This window comes from Sciurus vulgaris, assembly GCF_902686455.1.
Source record: "Sciurus vulgaris genome assembly, chromosome: 2".
Taxonomy (NCBI): Eukaryota; Metazoa; Chordata; class Mammalia; order Rodentia; family Sciuridae; genus Sciurus; species Sciurus vulgaris.
The window spans coordinates 150,078,838-150,104,407 of record NC_136462.1 but is presented as its reverse complement, the minus strand read 5'-3'; the positions used below and the strand labels follow the sequence as shown (position 1 = coordinate 150,104,407).

The 25,570-nt window shown below is 42.2% G+C and overlaps 2 protein-coding genes across 3 annotated transcripts in view; one reads left to right on the top strand and one right to left on the bottom strand.

Moving 5' to 3' along the window:
• The window catches only part of HOMER2 (homer scaffold protein 2), an 87,401-nt gene extending 72,824 nt beyond the window's left edge, over positions 1-14,577 (top strand). For both annotated transcript variants that reach the window (XM_079128472.1, XM_079128471.1), the window contains exons 6-9: positions 3,114-3,270; positions 5,598-5,708; positions 6,396-6,476; positions 7,716-14,577. In XM_079128472.1, coding sequence (XP_078984598.1) covers positions 3,114-3,270; positions 5,598-5,708; positions 6,396-6,476; positions 7,716-7,904 — 538 coding nt within the window. In that variant the 3' untranslated portion in view covers positions 7,905-14,577. The remainder of the gene's footprint in view (positions 1-3,113; positions 3,271-5,597; positions 5,709-6,395; positions 6,477-7,715) is intronic.
• A 6,236-nt stretch (positions 14,578-20,813) lies between these two features.
• The window catches only part of WHAMM (WASP homolog associated with actin, golgi membranes and microtubules), a 28,476-nt gene continuing 23,719 nt past the window's right edge, over positions 20,814-25,570 (bottom strand). Inside the window, exon 10 of the mRNA XM_079128468.1 lies at positions 20,814-23,291. Coding sequence (XP_078984594.1) covers positions 22,999-23,291 — 293 coding nt within the window. The 3' untranslated portion in view covers positions 20,814-22,998. The remainder of the gene's footprint in view (positions 23,292-25,570) is intronic.

Here is a 25,570-nt window from a genome sequence, read left to right as displayed (position 1 = left end):
AAGCTGAGGTAGGAGGATTGCAAGTTGGAGTCCAGCCTCAGTAATTTAGCAAGACCCTGTCTCAAACTAAAAAATAAAAAAACAGGACTAGGAATGTAGCTCAATGGTAGAGGCCCCCTGGGTTCAATAATCTCTGGTAGTGGCATCCGGGGAGGTGGGTGTGGGTGTCAAGATCCTGTTTTCTCCACATTCACAACTTCTGGGAAGCTTTTGAGATTGAGAAGAATTTCAGGAAATTGAGAGAGATGGCTGACTGTCCTCCTTTGAGCATCCAGACTAATCTCCCTGCAAAGGAAGAGCAGCTGGCTTCATGGTCCTTCTCTGTCTGCCAACCACATCAACATCTGTGTGTGTGTGTGTGTGTGTGTGTGTGTGTTAAAAGTGTGTGAGGATGTAATTGGGAGTGTGTGTGCATGTTTGTGTGATAGGGTGTGTGAGTACATGTGTGAGAAGGATGTGTGTGTCAGTGTGTGACTGTATGAGAGTGTGAGAGAATATGTGGTATGGCTCTGTGATTGCACTTTTTTTTTTTGAGGAGATACATTTATGATAAGATTGAGTCTTGACCTTACAAAGAAAAGGATATAAAACCTAAGAAACTTTGAAAAATAATATGAAATCACACACAAGTCAGTAACTTTTCTATACACAAAAACATAGAACATATACTTGAAGAAGATATTTCCTTTACACTATGAACTGGAACCACAAAATACATAAGAATAAACTTGGAAAGAAATGTACAAGATCATGTGAAGTAAACTTTAAAATGTTTTTGAGGATCATAAATGAATCATTAAACAGATAGATACATTCTTCAAGGTTTTTGTTTTGTTTTGTTGTTTTGTTTGCAGTGCTTGGGATTGAACCTAGGGCTTTGCAAGTACTGGCCAAGTGTTCTGCCACTGAGCCACATTCCCAATCCCGAGATATTCTTTTTTTCCATGTTTTTAAATGTGTATTTTTTATTTTTAGTTGACACATAATTGTACATATTTGTGAGGTTTAGTGTGACATTTAATACATATATAATATATGTAATGATAAGATCAGAGTAGATGGCATATCCATCACTTCATACATTCATACATACTCTATTGGCCAGACCTGTGGTGCATACCTGTAAGCCTCCCAGCAATTCAGGAGGCAGAGGCAGGAGGATCATGAGTTGAAAACCAGCCCCAGGAACTTAGCAAGGCCCTGCCCCAAAATAAAAAGAACTGGGGTTGTAGTTCAGTGGTTAAGCACCTCAGTGGTTATTGAGAAGTGGTAAGAAGGTAGATATTTTGTAAGGTATCAGTTTCCCTTTAGTAGAACTATACAATTAACATGATCCCTGTACTGATATCAGGGGATGGCCTGCGAGTACCTTCAGAATCATTCTGCTCTCTGGCTCGGGGCTTTGACTAGCTTCCCTCAGCCTCTTCTTTGTGGAAGAGAAACTATCTTCCTCAGACATGCCCATTTAAGCTGTGTCATCTCGAGAGCCATCCTGGCAAAATTCTTCCTTTGTACAGCTGAAGAAGCTGAGCTGCTAAAGTGATTCCCTGCCCAAGATTACATGTCTAAAAGTAAAACCTTGCCATCGCTCCATACTGCCTGCCCTTCACTCAAGGCTGCAGTTGCAGTCTTCTCAGGAATATCTCACAGTCAGCTAGTCACATTCCACAGCTGGAGCCACCAAAGGGCTGGCATTTACCTCCCCATCTCAGCTGAGCCTGGCTGGTGCGTGGAGCTTAATTTCTGTGATCTGACCTAGGAATTCCAGAAAGTGTGTGAGACCCTTAGATCTCATCACCTGCCTTTGGATTCTGGGTCTTTATCAGGTACTTCAAAGGACAAAACTGTGACCAGTCTCTTTTTTTACTCATCAGGCGATTGTGAGACTATTTTTGACTGTTTAAGTCACAGTGGACTGCCTGGATGAAAGTGTTTCACCCCTAAAAATAAATGTTTTCAAATCCTGGTTTAATGAATGCTGTGAAACCATTTCCCAAAATCAGCTTAAATTCTCAGTCATCAATTCCAAAATTCATCAGATTTTGGAACATTTTACTATTTTTTTCAGTCTGTGGTATTTCAAACTGTGAATATGTATTTTCCAATCACATTCCTAGGTTCTTGAGGCTGTGGGCTGAAAAATAATGCAAATTATTCAGTCACAGTTGTATTTACTTAAAAATTTTATTCCAAAGTCTTTAGAAAGAACTCTTCTCAGCCAGGGAGAAACCTGACGGGCCTGTCATGTGCGACTCTGCCCCATCATCTCTGTTCACATTCAGTGCCACAGAGATGGGGGTTCTAGGCACAGAAATTAAGAGAGTCAAAAGGAAGCAGTAAGTGAGAGGAACCTGATCCCAGTTTGTTTTAACTTCTTCCTCACTAAGCACATAAAATCAAAGGTAAAACAGAAGGCCTTTGTGATGAGGATAGAGGTGTCACCTCTGAGCCAACCAGAGCTCCCTCTCACACACTGAGGTTAGGACTTCAGTTCTGCTCACAGAGTTCTGGTTCCCAGTTTGTTTCCTCTGTGCTCAAGCTCTTGGTTCACAAATCTGGCTTCCTTTAAGGACTCTGAGGAGACACAGGTTACAATGAGGCCATGATCACCCTGGAGCCAGGCTGTTCGTGTGTTTGTGTTTGTGTGGCATCCTTGGACTCCAGAGAGTTTATGGCTTTCATGATATTCTCAAAGGGCCCCATGGTCCACCCCAGCAATTTAGAACCTCTCAGAGTGCTGCAGCAGGGAGTTAGCCAGGAAGGAGCAGGGAGGTGGGTCTTTATTATGCTCAGTAGCCTTTCTTTTTCAAAACGAAGCTTTGTCTCTTCATTCTCTAAGAAGTTCATTCTCTTCTAAGGCAGTTCTTTAATAGCCTGGCAAGGTGACATGTTCACACTAGACAGAGGCACCACTGTCCCTCTTGGCAGTTGGTAGGTGTAGCCAGACCCAACACCAGCTCACTGGTGGGTGAAAGTGTGGGCTCCCCTCAGTGAACAGAGACACCAAAAGATAAGTGACAGAGTCGGCCTTCCCCAGGTGAAAGGAGATGCACTATGATGGCCGGCACTGTCCCCCACCCCATCCCAATCATCACTTGTTCCCTGCCCCACAGTGCTGCCAATGTGAAGAAATGGGAGATCGAGCTGCAGACCCTGCGGGAAAGCAATGCCCGGCTGACCACAGCACTGCAGGAGTCAGCAGCCAGTGTGGAGCAGTGGAAGAAGCAGTTCTCCATCTGCCGAGATGAGAACGACAGGCTCCGTAACAAGGTGGGCCTGCCAGAATAGCAGCCAGCAGGAGGGAGGGCCTGTTGGCTGGAGTGGACAGCAGGAGGTGGGACCACCATGGTCCCTTCTCCTGGCTCACCCTCCCTCTTGTTTGCCCTCATTCCTAGGGGCAGGAGGAAGACCTACTGCCTGTCGCTTTTGAACATTCTCCATCCCCCTGCTTTTCTTCCTTTTTTTTTTTTTGTGGTGCTGGGGATTGAACCCAGGGCCTTCAAGGCAAGCTTACTCTACCAGCTGAGCTATATCCCCAGCCCATCCCCCTGCTTTTCTAAGTAGACATTTAGCCATGTAAACTAGTTTTACCAAACCAAGTTTTATAATTCCTGTTGTTAACAGGAAGATAAATGAACTGGTGATTGCAGCCTTGTCCTACTCCAAAAGCTCCCTCTGACGTGGGTTTTGGGCTGACCAGTTGTCATAGTGACCTTTGCTTGGCACTTCTTTAGCTCAGTGATCCTCAGTGGAGGAAAGGGGTCCAAAAGATAAGTGAGTAAATAGACCCAGGAAATCATGAGGATCATTTGCTGTGCTTCCTTTCAAATTATTTCTAAAAATGTAAACCTGGAAGGGAATAAAGAAATATACTGCTTAAAACATATAAGGTGGGTACTGACCACTGTCAGATGCTCTCTACTTTTTAGCTTCAGTGTCCTAGATTTTTTCCAAACTTAACCTGTAAACTTCCCTGTATTAATCACTCTCTCTGTGGTATTACTGAATTTGGTAAGGTGGGTTTGGAGTGACACCCCAGAGACTCCCCATTGAGTGAGGTCCTGAGGTTTCAGTGCTGATCATGTTATGATGGTGAGACTATTACCCACCCCTCTAAACCCCACCCCCACATAACATTTTGGAGCTTTGGGGCATGAGCTTTGGAGGCTGCAGGTTTCAGGAGACATGTCACATTTAGCTTGGTGTCTGCTGTCCCTGCACCACTTGTATGACCTGAATGGAGCTGCTATAGACCAGCCCTCTGTTTCACTGTCTTCCTTTGGTGCTGATGGCACATAAAGCTACCTCACATCATTTTTTTATCTCAGTACTGAAAGTGCTGACAGTTGGTGATCCTAGGCCAGCTGCTGACTTTGCACATTCCTGACCAAGGCTGCCTAGCAGGGCTGTCTGCCAAAGGGATCGATTGCCCTTTCATTTTTTTCAAGCAAAGAGTTCAGTGCCTTGCTTTGATTGGATATGAAAACCAAAGACAGTGTTGGGGAGTGGAGGAAGAGCTTCGTTCTCAGAGAAGTGTGGACTTCCCTAGGTGGGAAGCGTTAGGAGCTTGACTTCTAGGCTGGAGGTGGAAGTTGGTGGGATTTCCAGCCACAGTCGCACTTGGAAATTCAGACTTTGAGGGTTGATGCAGACCGCCTTCTAAGAAGTGTTCTCATGGCAACCACCCCAGTGCCCTTCATATAAATACTGCTACTGCCTACTTCTAGGGACTCTATCACTGGGCTGCTTTTGTATGTTTCTAAGAAATACTCAGCATCGGATAGCAATGTCAGGGTGTTAGGCCTCTGCACTCTCACTCCACATGGGTTACCCTTTTGAGGAGTCAGGCCTGGGAAGGAAGGAAAGATGCAGTCCTGGGATTTTCCATTCACTCTCAAGGAAGAGGCCCATTGGCCAGGCCCTTCTCCATTCATACACAGAAGAAGGTCATCCTCATATACATTGTTTAAAATGTCATCACTTCCAATTTGGTGGCTACTGTTCCACAGAGTTACTAGATTCTCTACTTTTCTGACTTGAACCCTTGAGATGAAACAGAATAATTCAGGACATGATTCAAATGACGTAAAAACCTGTGACAGACCCTTAAAACAAACCTAAACTTACTCTTATGTGGCTGTGAAAGAAAAGCAGAAGTCCAGAGCATCCTGAAGCTAGGTTTCATTACTTACTAGCCTATTGGTATTAAGTGAGGCATCCCTTGCAAGTAGGGTAGACAGCTTCATGGGGAATTGCTTGGAGCTTGTTGATAACCACAAAGGAAAATGTTTAAGTGGGTATTTTAAAAGAAAGTATAAAAATAGCTGAGCATGGTGGTGCACACCTATAATCCCAGCTACTCAGAAGGCAAGAGGATCATAAACTCAAGAACAGCATTAGCAATTTAGGGAGACCCTGTCCCAAATTTTTAAAAATGAATAGGGATGTGGCTCAGTGGTAGAGCACCCAGGGGTTCAATCCCTAGTACAAAAAAAAAAAAAAAAAAAAAAAAAGAAAGAAAAGAAAGATAAAAATAACTGTGGCAATCTCTTATTTAATGACTAAACTAGCATCCTGATTTAATGTGTTTGTTGAAGATTGATGAGTTAGAAGAACAATGCAGTGAGATAAACAGGGAGAAGGAAAAGAATACCCAGCTGAAGAGGAGAATTGAGGAGCTGGAGTCAGAACTCCGAGAAAAGGAGACGGTGAGTAGTGGTGCTCCGAGCAGCGCCCTTGGCATCCTCTGGGCCTTGTGGAATGACCACTTTGATCTCAACCCAAGGACACAGCAGGTGACTTGGGGCATGTGATTAGCCTTGGCATCTGCCTGAACACTAGGACAGAGAGCCAAGAGTCACACAAAGGTGTAGATACTCCAGAGCAGAGGACGGCCTCATTGTCACCCTCTGCAGCCTCCTCATTGTATTTATGACTTAAACCCAAGAGTGAGGTGAACATTTCTCAGAACACTTGGGCATTTCTATACATCACCTGCCATCAAAAGTTGTTCTGCTAAGCTAATGCAGCTAGAACTACCAATCTTACAGTCATTTACATTCTGGGAGGCAAAACAGTTAAGAACACACACACTGAAGACCATGGGTAAGTTACCAAATCTCTTTTGGCCTCAGTTTTGCCATACACAAAACAGTGACTATAAAAATAATTGCCTTTTTATGGTGGTGTATGAATTTCATGTGATCATGCAGATAACACTTGGCCCCTTGGATCACCTGATGATTAAGAATAACATCGTCACCACTATTGCTTATGCAGTCAGGACAGGTTGCAAAGAAACAGCTTCCATTAGTAAATGCACAGGTTGGTGATTTTCAAGGATACATTTATCTGATTGCTTTCATTTTTTTTTTTTAAATTCCTGTATCCTCAAGGAATTGAAGGATCTTCGAAAACAAAGTGAAATCATACCTCAGCTCATGTCAGAGTGTGAATATGTCTCTGAGAAATTAGAGGTAAGAGGGGGGAATACATATCCTGGTTCAGAAGAAAAGGCAATTATTGTGTTGCTGGTGTATCCACTCCCTCTAGCTGTCACATCTAGGATGGTAAAGAGGAGTGAGTTTCTATTTGTAAAAAGCTGGTGGTAATTGCATGCCACCCCTGGCCCTGAGAGCTGACTCAATAGCATTGGTCTTGTGGTTTTTTCACTTATAAGAGCAGTTCTATGTATAACCATAGCATAGGTGGCTATTTCTCTCCCAAAGAAGTTCCTGTAGAACCACAGAGACAATGAAGAGAGGGACAGAAGAGTTGCCTGAGAGCTTAGAGTCAGGGTGCAAGTCCATATCAGCCACTTCCTGGCCTGTGACTTTGGGCACTGACCTTGGTCAGGCCTTTCTCCCTGTCCTCAGCTTTCTCATGTATAAAATGAGGGTTTTTAGATCCTCCTTCACCTCCAGGGGTCTCCTCACTTAACATGCACAAAGAATGCTTTATTGAGTTACACAATTCCCATTCTGTATTGGTAAGTAGTTCCTGGGCACATGTTCAAGAAAGTCCCAGTTTACTTCCACAAAATAGAGCTGTTATTTGACACGAAGAATGCAAGGCTTAAGACTCATTTAACAACTTGCAACCCTCCTGTCTTTGGGAATTGTGTCTGATTTACCTAGATTGGCTTGTGGGTCCAACTCTGCAGAAATCTCCATGGTGATGTTATCAAAGGATGCACAGACTGCCCATCCCTGAGCAACTGGTATGACCAGTCCTCCCTAGCCAAGGGCCAGAGGCTGGTCTGGGACTGAAGGAGGCCTCTCAGTGAAACCAGGGGAAACAAGCCACTTTTCCATTTATTCTGTCTCTCTCTCTCTCTCTCTCAGAGTGGAACTGAAAAGTGGCCTCTTCTGGCCACTCTGGGACTGGGACTGAAAATCACCACACCAGAATTTCAGGCCTTCCCTCCTGGTCCCTTTGTGAAGACCCCCTCAGGCAGCACTTTGCATTCTGCAATCTGGGTTGGAACTTGGGTTTTGAGGTCAAATATTGGTCCAGAGAACAGGCAGGAAGGGAGGGACTGAAACACCCACTGCCTGCTTTCTGACATCACGGTCACAGGCTTGTGTGTTGAGGGGCTTAACTTGCCTCTAGTGGTCTTTGGCAATCTGATGGAGAATGATTGATTCAGCTATAGCAGGCTTTGTGAATGGCTCCCATTACTTTTTTCCAGACTCTTCTCCCTTCTGTTTTGTCAGGCGGCTGAGAGAGACAATCAAAACCTGGAAGACAAAGTACAATCTTTAAAGACTGACATCGAGGAAAGTAAATACCGACAGCGTCACCTGAAGGTAGAGTTGAAGAGTTTCCTGGAGGTTCTAGACGGGAAGATTGATGACCTCCATGACTTCCGCCGAGGCCTCTCCAAGTTGGGTACAGACAACTAGGGCCCAGCACAGGCCCGCGCCCTCGATCGTGAGTCCCACAAGTGTGTGTGATGAAATAGGACTAGGATGTTCTCCTGTTTGCATTGCTTCTGTAAATGCAGGCGCAATTTGTCTTGTTTCCAAACCAGTTGTGCCGTCCACTCACTCCTCTCCAGAATAGAAATTGCTCACTCCTCTGGCCTCATGAGGTTGTGGACAACTGGAAGATTCTGACTCAGGAATCCAGAACTAGGTCTACCTAAAACGTTTACGCAGTCAGGGCAGGGATGTTTATATCTTTCTTAAGGGCTGTTGCAACCATACGAACCGAAAAACAAGGTAATTTTCTAATTGAAATATCAATGTCCCCTTTACAACAGGCCTTTTGCTCCTTTTATTCGATAACATTCAAAGTACATGATTGTCCACCAGGCTTCAGACCGTGGGGCATGGAGGGAGTAACTTCTCTCAGAGTAAACACTGAGATGTTTTAAAGCAACCGTTTAGTGTGATGACTTATCTGGAGAAAGAAAGCAAGTTTCTGGGTAAATTTTCTGGTATGGAAATCGCTTGAACCCACTATACCCCATCCTCTCAGTTTGTACGGTTGCGACAATATTTCCTTTTTTTGTTTTAATTTCTGAGCAGATGCTTGTGCTGTGGGAACAGCACATGGTGAGGGCGCCAAGCACACAGTGCCTGGCACAAAGTAGGTGCTTAATAAATATTTGTTCAATTAAACATTTAAACAGAATTTAGTGTTTTAATCAAATCCCACAGTAGAGTTCAGAGCCCTGTTGAATGATACACCATCTTTTTTGTGCTGGGTAGTTAATCAGGAATGAATATTACTAACTGTGATCAAACTTGAGGCTCAGGTGGCCCTGGGGCAGGAAGGGTGGCAGCAGAAGCATTAGGGGCTGATGTGAGGTCTCCTGAGAGCTCAGCCATAGTGCTTTGCCCCTGGCACCACCACCTACTCCAGGCATGGTGTCCTGGAGCCTGAGGATTCCAGAATACTGGCTGCCATGGTATAGGGGCTACCCAGGGCTTCAGAGGTAGGGTGGGATCCTATGCTAGGTTTGGACAATTGAGAAAGAAATTGTCCAGTTCCATGAGGGTGACAGAGTCTGCCCAGCTGGCAACCTTGACCTTAGCAACAGAGAAGCTATGCCCCGATTTTCCTCTTGCCTCAGTTCCTGCTAAGAAGGGCCTGGAGCCATAAACCTTTCCTCTGATACAGAGCTTCTCAGTGGGGCCAGTGGCTACTTTAGTGCCATCGGCATCCCTCATTGGGAAAGACTGCCTGTGTGTGGCAAGATAAGTCCCTAGCCCTACACATTTCTAAATGCCTTGGGAAGAAGAGACTCTGGTGTTTCCTTACCTCTCTGAGAACCACTTAAGGGAATTTGTTCCTCTAGAAACACTTTCTCATAGGGAAATTCTTCTTGCTAAATTTGGATTAATGAGAAAACAGCCTGAGAAGGGGGTGGGGTCCATATGGACATGACCCAACCCCAAGGTGAGTTGAGTCTGCTACTCCCCTTCCCCTAGTTGAGCTGTCAGAGCAGGGAATTTTTGCCTGGGATGGGAAAGGAAGAAAGTCTGGTGATTTGGAGCACCAAGGTACATTAGGGGAGACCCCACAGGCTAAGTGAGGGCCTTGAATACACAGGGCTCTTAGGTCAGCCCTGCTGTGATTCAGGCAAAGGAGCTGCTGGCCCTGTCCTCTCCCCAGAGCTCCCCATGGTTCTCAAGACAGTTGGTTAGCAGCTCCCTACTGGCTGTGCCTGGAGACCAGAAAACTGGGCTGGCCATGGTATGGTCCTGGGGCCCAGCAGTGGGATAAAACAGATTCTTAGACCAGCCTGGTCCACCCACCAGCAGCTTGGGCAAGTGGCTGCCCAAGAGCAGTGGACACTGGAATCCCATACACCCTTGACTCAAATCTTCAAATGACCACCACATGTGTCCACAGGCAACTTATTAATCTAGAAGGAATGCTCTTGCTGACTAGAGCATGCCCAAATGACATAGTCACCAGAGGATAATTACCAAAGCCACTTGTTCATTCCCAAAGCAGTGACTTGAGAAAATGTTGGAAGCCTTCGCACAGTGGGTTGAGGCACATGATACCCATTTATCAAACCATTGAAGAGTTTGGCCGCCATCTTGTAGCTAATAGGTGAGGAGCCTCGATTCCTTGTACTTTTGAGGCTTGTCTAGCCCTAGAACTGCTGCAGCTGAGAACAGTAGAGGCTCCTTTAAAGGGAGAGTTGGTTCTGCAGTGAAAGCACAAAACTTGACTAAGCACTTTTCATCCCTTCAACTTTCCTTTAAAGCCCATATATTTATTTACTTTGTTTCTTCTTCCCTTTTTTTTTTTTTTTTTTTTTTTTTTGGTGTGTGTGGTACTGGGGATTAAACCCAGGGGTGCTCTACCACTGAGCTACATCCTAGCCCTTTTTCTTATTTTGAGATAGGGTCAGCTAAGTTGCCATGTCTGGCCTCAAACTTGTGATCTTCCTGCCTCAGCCTCCCAAGTTACTGGAATCACAGGCATGTGCCACCACACAAGGCTTCATTTACTTTCTTTAAAAAAAGGAAGGCCCAGGAAAAAGCTTGACTGTGAGTCAAGGGATTGGTCTTGTTGGGCAGCCTTTGGCACTGCGAACAGTGGACTCAGTACAATGAAAATAATCTGACTTTGTCCCTACTTTCAGGTGAGCTGGTGTAACATGCCCTCATTATGATGTCCTTTCCAGTCACTAGGCTGTTGTTATGACTGTAAGCCATGTACGCTTTTCCCTCACAGCTATTGCAGCCACATTGTATTGCCTGGAAAATGTATAACCACGACTGTATGATCAATTTCCACCTGAGCTGTCCTGGTTTTGACATCTCCAAGACTGGCTTTTTGTACCTTGATTAGCTTTCTTTCTTCATTCATGAAACCTGGGCCTAAAAAGGTGCCAAGTGAAACTTTAACCATGTTGATCCTTAAATTTAACTTTGCTCTCCAGTCAAGATCCAGCTGGAAGCTGGATGGGGTGGGAAAGAGAGAGGATGTCTTCCTGGTGCCCAGGGATTGTAAACCCACTAGAGTGGCAAGTTGAGAGAGCACCACCAGGCCTCAAGGGAAAGAGAACCTGAGTTCACTCAAGACTCTATCTCTGTGCTCCTTCAATTTATCTTCTCTGTGTGCCATCACTTTAGATCTCAAACACATAAGAGAATGGGGCAGAGATTGTTGCCTGCATTTTGCAGATATCAAGTAGGGACAGTGACATGCCAGGTTTACTCAGGTATGATCAGCAACATGGTCTCTGTATCCAGGTCTCCTGGACCTTGGTCTACTATTTTTCTATGAGCCATGTCACTACTGTCCCTTTGGTGTCCCTTGGGTGCCAAGAGGGAAAAACTTGTATTCTCATAAGAGCACATTGCTATTATGTTATCTTAATGCATGTCCACAGCAAAGGACAATTTACAAGGAATCAAAATTACATTTATGTTCACTACAGATAATAAGTTTCATTTTTGAATGATTCTGGCTTTTTAGGGACCCTTCCAAGAGAGTATCAGTTACAATCATGTCCATTCCCTAAGAGGCCATTAATGTAGAATTATCTTGAGTTCTTTATGGATGGTTTTCATTGAAGCATGGTAGTCCATTGAAAACAGGTGGAAGGCCCTGAGATTGCAGAGACCTAAATAGTATTCTGGTATGTGGTCACCTGTCCAGCAGATGAGCTAGTGCTGGGGAGGAAGCAGACTTGCTCAGTGCTTAGAGCCAGTCACATGGAGCCTGACCAATACCCAGGAAGACTGTCCTCAGAGGGCAGCTGATCTCCACCCTGCAGGCTCCATGAGCACAGTCTTCATGAAGGTGGTTGGCAGGAGCCTGACTTGTATGTTCCATGCTCGATATGATACATCAAATAAATACAGTAAATGTGCTGCCCAGAAGAATCATGGTCTGTCACTTTAAAAGAGTTCTTTTCTGTAGACAAGTCCCCTTTTCTGTAGAGCCAGGAGCAGTTTTGGACAAGAGCCAAACACAGGGCATGGCAGGGACCTTATCGTGGGACCTTACATGTGACCAGTTGTATTCTTGGAAAAAAGGCTGCCACAATGTGACTTTGGAGCACTTGGAAGAGGCTGCCCTTTTAAAAGGAACCAGTTTTACTCTGTTAATAAATGAAAGTGAGTTGTTTGTCCATTCATCCTTCTAGAAGTTAAAATTCTTTTATTCACTGGAAACATCACAGGATTTTGAAGCTTTTGCAATATAAACTACAAACTTGCAAATTGGTGTCCATCTATATTTTAAAGTATATGCGTGGTTTAAACAGACCCTAATTTCTGAGTACACAGCTTTGCCAAAGAAAAATAGCATATGCTTTGGGAATAGTTGGGGTGATGGCATAGAGAGGAATTCTGTAGAGAAATATGTTATTTACATATCTTTTCCATACACCTGTCCCAAGAGTACAGTTCCTCTTTAAATTGTTCTAGCAAGAAAATGGTAAGAATTTTGAACGGGATGAAATGTAGTGAACTTAGGACTCTGTGTGTGTGTGTGTGTGTGTGTGTGTATTGGGGGAGGAAGCAGCAAAGGGACGTAGGAAAAATAATAAGGGAAGAGTTTTCAATAAAAAATATGTATACTTAAGAGGAGTCTTTATTGGAATATTCCTAGTGGTGGTGTTGTATGTTCTGGAATCTATTTACGAGGAGTCCATGGGTCTTTTGTTTTGTTTTGAGCAATTGTATGGTGCCCTACTCTCTTTGATGGTGCAGAGCTTGATGCAGAGTGGTATCCTAGGCCACAGGGACCCCAGACACATCTGGCAGGAGCCCAGAGCAACCACGATGGAGTCCAAACTCTTGTACATTTCGGCAGGTGATTGGCAGGACTGATGATATGCAGCTGTGGGGGATATGTTTCTGTGTTTACCCTCTTGTACCACTCCTAGTAGAAAGCCCTGACTTTAGACCAGTTGTTGTAGCAGTGTCCCATGATGTGAAAGGAAAAAAGACATTTCTTACATCAAATATAAGAGTGTAATGATAAGAATAGGGTAGATAAGTGGACCCTCCCAAGAGTACCTTTTTTTTTTTTTCCTTTTTAAATGATTTTTAGGTACATAGGTAAAATATACTCTAAAAAAAAAAAAAACTTAAGATAAGTGAAAAGAAAAAACACATCTTTATTGCACTGATTATAACCACTGTTAACATTTTGGTATATATCTGTTCAGACTTTTTTCTACGTGTATTTGATTAATTACTTTTTCCATGAAATATAACTATGTTATACGTAATTTCTGTAACTTGCATTTTTCTCTACATTGTAAATATATTTCTATCTCAGTAAATATGTAAGTACATGCTTTTTAACATCTACATAGGTCATACCTTGCTTGGATACTTAACGGCTGTTTCCAAATTTTTACAGTTTAGTCAAGATCATGAGGAAATTCTTCTGACATCTTTGTTAAACTTTTAAAAATATTTAGTTAGGATAATTTTCCACAATTGGACTTGCTGGCTCAAAAATGTGCCTCTTCAAATCTGTGACTTTTTTCCTTCCTGGCATACAGGAGACTAACTCTCTAGCCCCCTGGTAGTTGGCAGGGTTCTGTGACTAACTCTGGCCAATGAAATGTGAGCAGAAGATACATATGAAAGTCTAGGCTGAGAACAAGACATGCCCATGTGCAGTGCTCCAGTGTCTGTGTTCCTTTGCCTCAGCAAATGGTGGTGTCTCTAGAGCCTCTGTCATCCTGGGTCCCTGAGCTCCCTTCCTCCCTTTCCCTCAACCCCACCCACCAACCTGCATGGACGTGTAACATGAATAAAGAATAAACCTTAATCTTACATCACTGGGATTTCAGGGTTAAATTGTTACCATAGCATAACATATCCTGTTCTGGCTGATAATTTAAAAGGCATGTATATTTTTAAAACTTTTAATATAAATTGCCTCAAATTGCCCCTTAAAGATGGTTCCAAATTATACTTCCACCATCTGTATGAGAATGTCCTAATCCCTCTTCAACACTGGGGGTGTTGATTAGGATATGGGGGTGGGGAGCTAAAAATTTAAAATTTTTGATTAAAATATGACCCTCTTTAGCAAAATATATATGTGTATTTGTATATATACCTATATTCATATCCTCTGACCAGTCTTGTCATAAGGCATCTAGTAGTTTCACTGATTACTGAGAGGTTTTTTTTAAATAAGTAAAAAATTTTAAGTGATATGTATGGCTTTTAAAAAATGTTCCGACATTTACAAAAAGCTTTTTAGTCAAATATTTTCCTTTATAGTTGTTATCTTTGTTATCATGCTTATGAAGGTCTTTCCTAGTCTAATTTCAAGATTATATAAATAGCCATCAATAATTTGTTCTTATACCTTTATCAGTTCTTTTTAATCAGTTAAATCACTGACATATTTGAAATTTATTTTTTAAATTGCCCCAGCACTGCTTATTTGGAAATCTATAATTTCTCTATTGCTATGAAATCCCATTTTTACTGTATACCCAGTCCTTTTGTTGGGTGCCTATAATATGCATTCTACCCTGAAATCTGCTTCTGAGCTTGCCCCTCTGGTTCCTTTCCACCTGTACACTCTAACACTGGTACCACATTATTTTGATCATCATAATGTTAAACTAAATGTCCCCATTAGTTAAGCTTTGAAAAAAAAATTCCCAGTACATTTTGCATAATAATATGTCCCAAAGAAGTGTGGGATCATTTTGTAATGCTTAGAAGAGTTAAAAATTAGATTATATAAAATTTACATATTACCATAGGACTAACATCTTTTATATTTTCTCACACACTGAATTTATATTTTTTTAATTTTGCATCTTTCAGTCTATTTTTTTTCTAATAAAGGCAATTTTTGTAGTCGTGGTTATTGTTGTCAGTTTGTCCATTGTATTTTCCAGCTGCTTATTGTTAGTATGTAATTACACCATTACTCTTTAATAAAAGTCAAATCCATTGATTTTCTAATATAAAACATTATATAAAAGTTATGTAAATTTAAAGATGAAAAACATAATGTAGCAAATTAAAGTTCTCATAATTAAAATCTCTCTTCCCCAACATAAATAATCAACAATTGATACACAGCCCTCAAATTTTCACCCTAAAATATTTTCTGTCATTTGCTGATATTATACAACTCTTCTGCTACTTGCATTTTTCACTTTGCAATAGATCACGGACATCTTCCTATTCAGTAAGCATCAATCTACCTCATTCTGACCTCTGCATAAAGAGTAGTGTGTGGTTGTATGCAAATTTATTTAACTTGGGAACTGGTTATTTTGTACCAGGCCAATTGCTAAATTCTTTTCATCTCATTGTTAATTCTTTTTGCCTTTTTCAGAGGTAAGTTCTGGTTAGTGATGATAGTTTTATTTCCATATATTTTCTTCTCTTAGAACATTGACCAGCACTTTTAGAGGAGAGTTAAATAGTGCATATATAATTGTGCTGGTATTGTACACTCTTCTTCATATGTTTTTTCCTTGTGAGAATATTTCTAGTGTTTCTTCAAAAGTATAAATTTAACTTTTGGTGTAAGACATTCTTAGTATTTGAATTAATATTTGTTTCTAATTTGCTAAAAATTTTATCAGTAATGGATGTTGGGATTTTAGTGACTTTTTCACATCTGTCAAGATGATCAAAAGACTTTTCTCTATTGTGACTTAAGATGAATAATTTTAATAGATTTGCTAATTGTTAAGCCCTCCCTGCATTTCTATAAAAACCTGATATAGTCATAAAACATTGTTCTTTTAATATACATCTTCTTTCAATGTTAACAGTGGTTATTTATGATTGGTTGGTCCAGGGTGGATTTTTATTTTGTGTTTCTTTTCTGCATTTTCTGATTTTTCTACAGATACTGTGTATTATTTGTATAATAAAAACAAGAGCTTTACAATGAGAATATATTCTGGATTTGGTTTGCTCATTTTATTTTGGAAATTTTTGTATCTTAATAAGATGAACTGTTGGGATTTTTTTCTGCTGTCTTTGTCAGTTGTTTTTATGTTCTTTAAAAAAAAACTTGAGAAACTCTCTTTTTCTATATCCTTAGAACAACTTAAATATTTAGAATTTTTTGCTCTTTGAAGTTTTTATAACATATATAAAACTGTCCAAGTCTAGTGCCTTTTTAGAAAATAGTTCTTTGATAATTTTTTCAATTTTTTCCACATTTATTGTTTTCTTCAAACTGTCTTCCTGTTCTGTAAGTTTCTTGGTAATTTAATATTCCTAAGTAATGATTCTGTTAAGATTTTCAAATCTGTTGGATTGGAGTTGTTTCATTCTCCTTTCTCTCTCATTCATAATGTTGTGTGTGTGCTTTCCCTCTTTATTTTTATTAGTTTTTCCAGAACTGGTCTATTTTATTAGTCTTTCAGAAGATTCTGAGATTTATATCTGAATTTATCATTTTATGATTTTTATTTGGTTTTGCTCTTATTAATTCCTTCCTTAATTTTTTTTATTTTTCTACCTCCTCATACTGATTGCCACTATAACTTTTTCTTGCCTAATAAAAGACACAGTTACTAGCAATGTAAGCCTATGACTTTTCCTCTATGTATTTATAGCTCTTAAATTTTTATGTATGGTGTTCTGTTATAAATAATTTCTCATTTCAGATTTAACTTTATTTTATACTGAAGAGTTATTTGAAATTATAGAATTTCAGATAGTCTGGTATTTGTTGTTGATGCTTTTAACATTTGTTACAACTTCTAGTTTTATTGCCTTGTCAAAGAGGGTATGACCTGTACAATTTGTGCATTTTGGAATTGATTGATGTTTTCCTAGGACTTCATAAATTCTTAGTTTTAATACATATCCCCAGGAAACTGGAAAAGATATATTCTCTGAAGGGAACAAAATTCAATCTGTATATATTAATTTGACTTATTAACTATAATGTTATAGGCCTTTAATTTTTGCCTACTTTATTCTTTAAAGACTAAGAAAGATACATTGATTCTTGCTTCTATTGTATTCATCTATTTCTCTTGTGTATCTAAAAATTTTTGCTTTATGTATTTCTCTTTCATGTTACTTGGCATATGGTCTTTTTATATTTAAGGGAAAAGTTACTTTCCTTTGAAGATTTGTGTATCTTTATAAGCTTTACCTGATTTTATTGTAATAGAGTTGTTTATGTAGAAATACATAGTTCAGTAAAACGTTTGTGTCTGTTTTTAAGCTGACAAAAATCTTTAAGGAGCCCTTTGTGCCTGAACAAGGTATTTCGGAAGTTCTTGATGACCCCAAGTAGGCTGGTGTCCTCTGAGGCCACTTCCTGAGCCAAAGCAAGGGTGGCTGTGTGGGGTGAAGCATACTACTTGGGAACACAGTGAGGCTTTTTTGTTTTGTTTTGTTAGCATACCAGCATTTCTGGCTCGTCTTTGGGCAGCCTCACACATGGGGGTGCTTAGGGGATGCCTGCCCTTTGGCTGATCACATTCTGCCCCATTGAGACCACACTATAGCTTTTCTCAACCCAGGAGGTGGTTTCCTTGTTCAGAGGCCAGCATTCTGAGCAGAAGGCAGCAAGAGTGTATGCTTTGTGCCTGGCTGCAGGAGAAAAAGTGAATCTCAGAGCCTCATCTTACCAAAAGAGAGTTTTCCTGTTTCAGCAGGTTATTCACATGGCAGAGTCTGTGCCAGGCACAGATCCACCTTTTCCCAGATGTGTGTAGGAAGTGTGAATGCATCTTTCACTCTTGTTCTGCTTGAGTGAAATAAATATGATCTGTATTTTTCCTCCATTTAGGTTAATTTCTGTTTTGATCCCTTGTCCCATTAGGCTCATGTAATTTGATTTGAATCAGTTCTGGGGCTCACATTTCTCCAGAAGTCTCTCTGAAGATTTTGGAGGGACTCACACAGTCCCAAGGTGTTCAGAGGATGGAACCCAAATCTACTGAGAAGTCCTTTGTTCCTGTCCCTACCCTGTTATACCTCTTCACTACCTCTTTACGTGGGAATTGTTCAGATGTTCCTTTGCTGCAGAAATCTCCATGAAGTTACCCTCGGCCCTGACCATCTAGACTCTCTCTGCAGCCATCTCCTGCCTGAGGGCAGCAAATACTTCACGTCAGGGGTCATTTAACAGAAAGGGATGAGGTAAACCAAGTGTGAATTTAGCTGGGAGACCAGACCATTGACAGAAATTACTCTGTGGCCATCACCAACACAAGCTGGCTTTGCTGATGGCCACAGGCCCTCACTGCTCACTTGTGGACTCTCTGACTTTCCTCCCAGTTCTTATCTTGCCCCTATTTCTTCTCCTTCCCTTCCTCCTCCTGTTCAGTTTGCATTGGGATCTCCAAGCTCGGTCCTGGGCCATCTTCCTTGGCTCTTTTTCCCCTTGAGTGTCAAGGCTTCTGCAGTCCACTGTCAACAACTGCTTGCACCTAGGGCATCCCATGTACATGCACCTGCTCATGGAGAGCTTCGCTGCCCCACCTCACCCACTGGTGTACATACTACCTCCCCTTTCTCCAGTGCCCCTGCCTACCTGCCCGCCCTGATGGTGGCCCCACCACACCTCCTGGTGTTGATGCTATCTGCCCTTTTTCTTGCCTCTTACACAATGAGACACATGGTCTTATACTTTCCCCTTTGCCATCCCTATCTCCTTATTCCAACATTGCTACCCTGTTGGCATCATTCCTTCCCATTCTGGTCCCCTCGCTCCAGTATCTCCAGCGTTTTCTGGTTGCTCTTAACAAAGCTGCCAGAGACTTCTTCCAGTACCATGGGGCAGATCCTCTTGTGCTCAGGCCTGGTTGTTAGAATTATCTCTGTATTCTTGCTTATGCTGTTCCCACTGCCCAGAATCCTTTCTCTGTTCCAGACCCACTCCTCTTCCTAGGCCCAGGTCAGGTTCCTTCAGATGAAACTCAACCACTACCAGGGGACTTCTCATGCCTTTGGATGGCTCTCTGATACTTTTAAATCATTAACTCCTATGTTCATTTCACAAATATTTATTGATCAGCTTTATGCCTCAGGCTCTGGAAGAACACAAAGGTGAAAAGACTTGGCTACTTCCCACATATTTGTTGTATCCCATTGGAGAGGGGAGGTGACCTATTGCAGGTGTTAGTGGGACTGGGAGGTTCCCCTCAAGACAGCTCCCATAGGCAGCCAAGAACCAAGACCAGAGCACACCCAGCTCTTCCAGGGCTGGAGCTACCCCAGGCCTCTGGAGACTTCTTAACACATCAGGCCTCAGGGCTGCTGATCCTGGGAAGAACCTGCAGTGACAAGTGTGCCTGCTTCACTCTTCTCTCAGCACCAGCCCCTCAGCACCTCTCTGACTTGTGTGGATGGTATTGTGTTTCTGAGGATGGTCTGTAGCCCAGCTGCTATTTGGATTTCCAGCCCATCTCAGAAAAACCTAGGTTAGGACCTTTGTTACATGGGCCTGAAAGTCTGCCTTCCAGGAAATTGCCTTCTGCAATATACAAAACACTGACCTTCCTTCAAAGAGGTCCACATCCTAATCCCTGAAACTCTTGGCTCTGTCATCTCAAAAGGCAGAGGGGAAATTACCCTGGACTGTGTGAGTGGATCTGGTCTAATATTGGAATTCTTAAAGGCAGAGGCCCTTCCTGGCAGGGGTCAGAAAGAGATGTAATGGTGGAAGAAGGGAGAGGACCACGGCTGCGCTTGGCTCTGAAGACGGAGGAAGGGGCCACAAACTGATGAACACAGGCAGAGAAACGGCTTCTCCCTAGACCCCTGCAGACTGGAGTCTTGCTGAAACCTTGATTTTAGTCCCATGAAACCCATGTTGCACTTCTGACCTACAAAACTCTTAAGAATAAATTTGTTTTAAGCAACTGTGTAATGATTCATTATGGCCGCAGTATGCACCTCACGTGAGTTCACATATTTAACGTTTTCAGAACCTCTGCTGTATAAATTCATTCTTCTACATGATTTCACATGATGTGTGGTCATTAATCAAAAACCTGATTCAACTGGACCCAGTGACACATGCCTCTAACCTCAACCAACTCAGGGGTCTGAGGCAGGAGGATCACAAGTTCAAGGCCAGTTTCAACAACTTAGCGAGACGCCGTCTCACAAATAAAAAGTAGTGGGAGTGTAGCTCAGTGGTAAAGTGCCCCTGGGTCCAATCCCCAGTACAAAATAAAACCTTTTGAGTCTAGCTCCTGGCATGACCTGCTTGATTCCCAATTTAAATTCAGACGAGGGAAGGAATGAATGAATGAATAAACAAATCTGGTTGACATGACTCATTGTTTTTGTTTTGTTTTTAAAATATTTTTAGTTGTGGATGGACACAATGCCTTTGTTTATTTAGTTTTTTTTTTTTTTTATGTGGTGCTGGGGATCGAACCCAGTGCCTCACTGGGTGTTTTAGGCAAGTGCTGTACCACTGAGCTACAACCCCAGCCCAACTCATTGTTTTTTATTCCAGGACAATTCATAGGATGCTGCCAGTTATGGATTGGCTGTATCCTATGACCAGATGCCAGTCCCCAATCCAGTCAGCTTGGGAAATAAACCACAGCGCCACTTGGCTGCCTTTGTAGCCAGGATTACAGATGAGGGAAGCAGCATGATTGGTGTCCAGGACAAGGTGCAGTGGTCATGTAGGGGGAAGAGAGCAGGGGCGTCCTCAAAGAGGTGAAAGCTATGGGGCTTAGACCGAAGAATGGGTCTGGGTTTGCCAGGGCATGGAGGCAGAGGGGGCCACCATTCCAGGCACTTAACTGCTTCAGAGAGCAGAACCATTAGGGGGCAGGCAGCAAGCAGCTTGGTGTTGCTGGAGTAAAACCTACAGTGGAAAAAGGGGACAATAGCCCTTTCCTGGACTTCCATACACCTCACTGCGGACCAGACCTTATTTTTTTTGATTGGTAAGCCAGGGAGGAACTTTGAGAGGCAAAGATGGATTGATTGGCAATACTTTGGAGGGTGGTTGAAGATGTTTGAAACTAGACAATAGAAAAAATTCTTGTTCCCTCCACCTTAGCTCTGAATTTTCAAAAGCCAGTAGCTGGATTTATTTCAGTACTTGGCTGCAAGAAGCAGGGAAAGGGAGAAATGAAGGAGGAAAGGTTCCAGAGGAGGAGGAGGCACTGAAGACACAAGTGAGCCAGGAACTTTAATTGAGAGAACTCTTTTGAGAATAATTTTTTTGATGGTTTCTCATCTTTGGCAGCCCTTCAAAAGCAAATTCTGAGAATTATCCAAATTGGATTGAACTCCTTGGTGTCTCATAATACTGAAATTATTCTATTTTATTCTATTAAAAACAATAACAAACATAATAAGAAAATCCCACAGAGTTCTGATTTTTGCCATTTTTAAATATCAAATTCTTTTTGGAGAATTATTTCTATTTTGGTGCTGAGGTGGGCCTGCCAGTGGTGGGGAAGGAGGCCTGGGGCAGAGGCAGTGGACCTGCCTTGGAGATTTGCAAATGAAGCCTAGCAAGTCGCCAGCATGGAGCAATTCCCAGCGGAACATTCCTAGGAACCTATAAGGGAACAGCAGGTACCAGGCCCATGCAGACCCAGGGCTTGGTTCATCAGACACCAGAGCCTTGTCAGGTCCAGCCTGGCAGAGAGGCACACTCATGCATAGGAGGTGAATTTGAGTTCTAGGAATGTAGGACATATGACAGTCCCATGGACAACAAGGAAGCAGCCACATTGAAGGCTTTCTAATCAGGCCCAGGAGGCAGGTCCAGGTTGCAGCTGCTGAATAAGGACTCAGATGCCTCCCAGCTGTTCTGAGGCCCCTCAGATTGGTATGGGCCAGAGTTAGTTAAGAAGCAGGAAGACTTTTGTTGTGTAACGGGACTTTTCTCTAGAAGCAAGGTGGTAGATTCATGTTATTCTGTGGAAACCCAGGGTTATAGTCACAAACACGAGTGTAGTGAGGTTAGCAGTTACACTAACTTGGGCAGTTTGAGAAATGTATAGATTGCTTTGTGTGGGTTACTTCCCTTCTTCTATTTTTTTCTTTTTTTCAGGGCTGGAGATTGAATCCAGGAATGCTCTGCTACTAAGCCATATCCTCAACCCTTTTTATTTATTTATTTATTTTCAGATAGGGTCTCACTAAATTGTCCAGGCTGGCCTCAAATTTGTAATAATCCTCCAGCCTCAAGCCTCCTAAGTCTCTGGGATTACAGGCATACGCCACCATGCCCAGTGCCATCTCCTAATTTTAACACAAAGCAGGGAGAAAAAGATTGTAGCCTAAGAGTTCAGCTCCTCAGGGGACCAACACTATTCCTGCACCCTTATCTGACACCCACCCAGGCAGAGAAGGCTTTGTTTTTACAGTGAAGAGACTGTTTTCATTTCCTCATGACAGACACTGATGGTTTATAAATAATTCTTTATTATGAGTTTACATAGTGCTTGACACACAAAATAGATTTCATTTAAGTATTTAAAATAATTTCTGAATATAGAAGCAATTTATTCTTATTATTGCTAAAATAATATTCACATTCAAACCTTTGAAATGTGAGAAACCACTATATGCTGTATGCACAGAACACAGTCAGTAGTCTAATAGTGCTTTTTTACCAGAGTAGTGTAAACTTCTTTCAGAATCAAGGAATGATTCTAGATACCCATGGTGAAAAATAAATACTATTCTTTTAGGCCAGTGACACTCACAATGGGTTTCACATCTACCTATGGGTGGGTGTGTAATGGTCACATGTGTTTCCTTTTTCATCTTTAAAAGCCATAACATCAAATCCAAGCTGCAATGTCTCACCCAAAACCCTGCTAATCTTTTTTTTTTTTTTTTTTTTGGATCCCGGGGATTGACCCAGGGGTGCTCCGCTATGGAGATACATTCCTGACCCTTTTTACTTTGAGACAAGGTCTCTCCAAATTGCTGAGGCTGGCCTCAAAACTGCCATCCTCCTGCCTCAGCCTCCCAATTCACTGGAATTCCAGGAATGCATCACTGTGCCAGGCACCTTGCTGATCTTTGGGGGTGTTATGTGGCCCATCTACCTTCATCAGAGACATGCTTAACGGTCCCACTCACTGGGGCTTTGCTCATCACTGTCTTCCTCTGAGTCAGCAGACACTCTCTTGATTCTCTGGAGGGCTGCTTTGATGCTCCTCTCCAGGTCACTGGTTGGCTTGTTGCCAGGGCCTGAGCTCAAGTCTGGGTGGACTTTCCTCAGTTTCACCCCTTGTCTTATGGCAGCCAGAATATTCTCATTGACTGAGGCATGGGGAGCAGGAAAAGAGGGCACTTCCACCTTCTGGAGAGGGCTTCTGCCATGCCTTAAGGAGGCCAACACTTCATCCATAGATCCTGAAATTGAGCAAACAGAGCAAGTGCTGTTAAGTATCATGCTGCCAGAGCATTACTGTACTAAATCTAGGAAAACCAGCTAATGCCATGATTCACACAAATAATCGTCACTCCATTAGACAGCACTTTGGTTACCTGCTAGACAGATCATCGAGAAGCTCTCTGTTTGAATCCAGGATAGTTGTTTTGTTTTGTTTCTGCGATGCTGGGATGGAAACCAGGGTCCTGCGCATATTTGGTGAGTGCTCTACCAACTGAGCTACCTCCCTAGCCCTGGGACAGCTTAATAGTTAGTATTTTTAGCCTGACTACTTACTTTCCACTAACGTCTTCAAAGCCCTAGCAATTTTCAGGAACAGTCATATATACCTTTTGTTGGAATAACTGCTTTCAAGACACCCTAAAGAGAGTTATGGATGCCTGGGGTGGAAATAATCAGACCCACTGTGCCTGACTTAGATCCCTCTAAATTTATCTCCTCCATTTCCCTTTCCACTTAAAAAATATCTTTTTAAAAAAATGTACCCTGCTGTCTCTCTCTACCTTCAGTCTTGGAGATTAGTCATTGATGACTCATTCTGTGACAATGAAGTGAGTAGGCTTCCACACATAAAAAGGCTTGAGATAAAATTTTAATCGGTGGCTCAATGAACAGGGAGGGGGTGGCCCTGGCGCAGTTTTCTGCGTAATGTTTCATTCCACCCACATCACCCTGAGGTGGTTGCATGCTCTATTTTTAAGGGTGTGAAATCCTGTCAAAACACACATTAGCTCAGAGTTTCCAGATACTGGAGAGAAGCTGTTTCTTACTCTAGCATCCTGAGACTCTGAGCAGGTAAAATATTTATTTCCTACTGGACACAGGGGCACGACATGGCCACTAAATTAGACTAGTTCCAGGTAGGCCTTCAAGATTCATAGTCATTTCTAGTTGGCTACCATGGGCCAACCTGTAACATTTACTGAAGTCCTGAGACTTAAACCTGTAACTGATGACAGTTCCCCTCTGGGAATAATAAGTTTCATAACCAAGGGTACTTTTTTGGCACTAATTCACACTTTCTTATTCTTTTTATCCTTCTTGGTGTATGTGAGCTGAATAGAGCCCCCAGAACTGTGCGGAGTAGGCCTGAGCTGGGAACAGGCACCCCCAACCATCTGCCTACACCCAGACTCTGGTGGAGGCACAGGCATACGAGCTCTCACTTTTTTTTTTTTTTTTTTTTTTTTTTTTTTGCGGTGCTAGGGATCGAACCCAGGGCGTTGCGCTTGCAAGGCAAGCACTCTACCGACTGAGCTATCTCCCCAGCCCCAAGCTCTCACTTTTTATTCATGTGATGTCATTGCAAACCTCAAGGAAAAGGGCCATTTGGTCTTCACCTGACATTTTCATTTGTGCCTGGTGCTGGATATGTTGAAACCCTGAACTCAGAATAACCAGAATGCTCTATTAACCAGAACCATGGTTTGGAACTGTTACATTTTTATCAATCCACTCCCTGCGGCAGTGACCCTGTATTATCTCGGTACAGCTGGCCCTGCATATTTTAGAACTTAAGTGTGCATAGCATTTTGCTAAGATTTATCAAACACACACAAACATACACACACCCTTCCAAAGCAGTAGGCTCCATATTTGGGCAGGTTGAAGCCAGTCTCCTCAACGGTCTATGTCTAAAGCCATAATCAGAATCATGGAGGAGAACTATAGCCCTTTTAAACAAGATTCAAATGTATTCCGTTTACTGTACTTGCTGACAAAAAGTGACCCACTTTTCCCCCATCAGTCACTCTGCAAGGATAGCCGCCTTCTACATATTGGCTAATACACAATACAATAGAATACAGAAGAATAATGTTCAAGCAATATCCTCCTTAAAATGCAACAATTTAATTCCGTAAAGGCCTCGAATGCAACAGAAAATCTATAGTAAAACAATACTGAAAAATTCAATGGCAGAAATCAAATAAATAATGAAGTGTTAAGAAAACTAAAATATATTGATCGTGTGTGTGTGTGTGTGTTGTGGTGCTAGGGATGAAACCCAGGGCCTTACACATTCTAGGCAACTGCTGTACCACTAAACTACATCTGCCACCCCTGAAATAGATTGATTCTTTAACAGCCTTGGAAATCCTGAGCCACACGATCAAGAGAGATGTTTTTTTCAGACTGAGTTAGCATTTCAAACTCCAGCTGTACTAAGTGCAGTTAAAGACTAATATTCAAGACAACAGATACTGAAATATTTTAAAAGACTAGAATTCTGAAAAATACT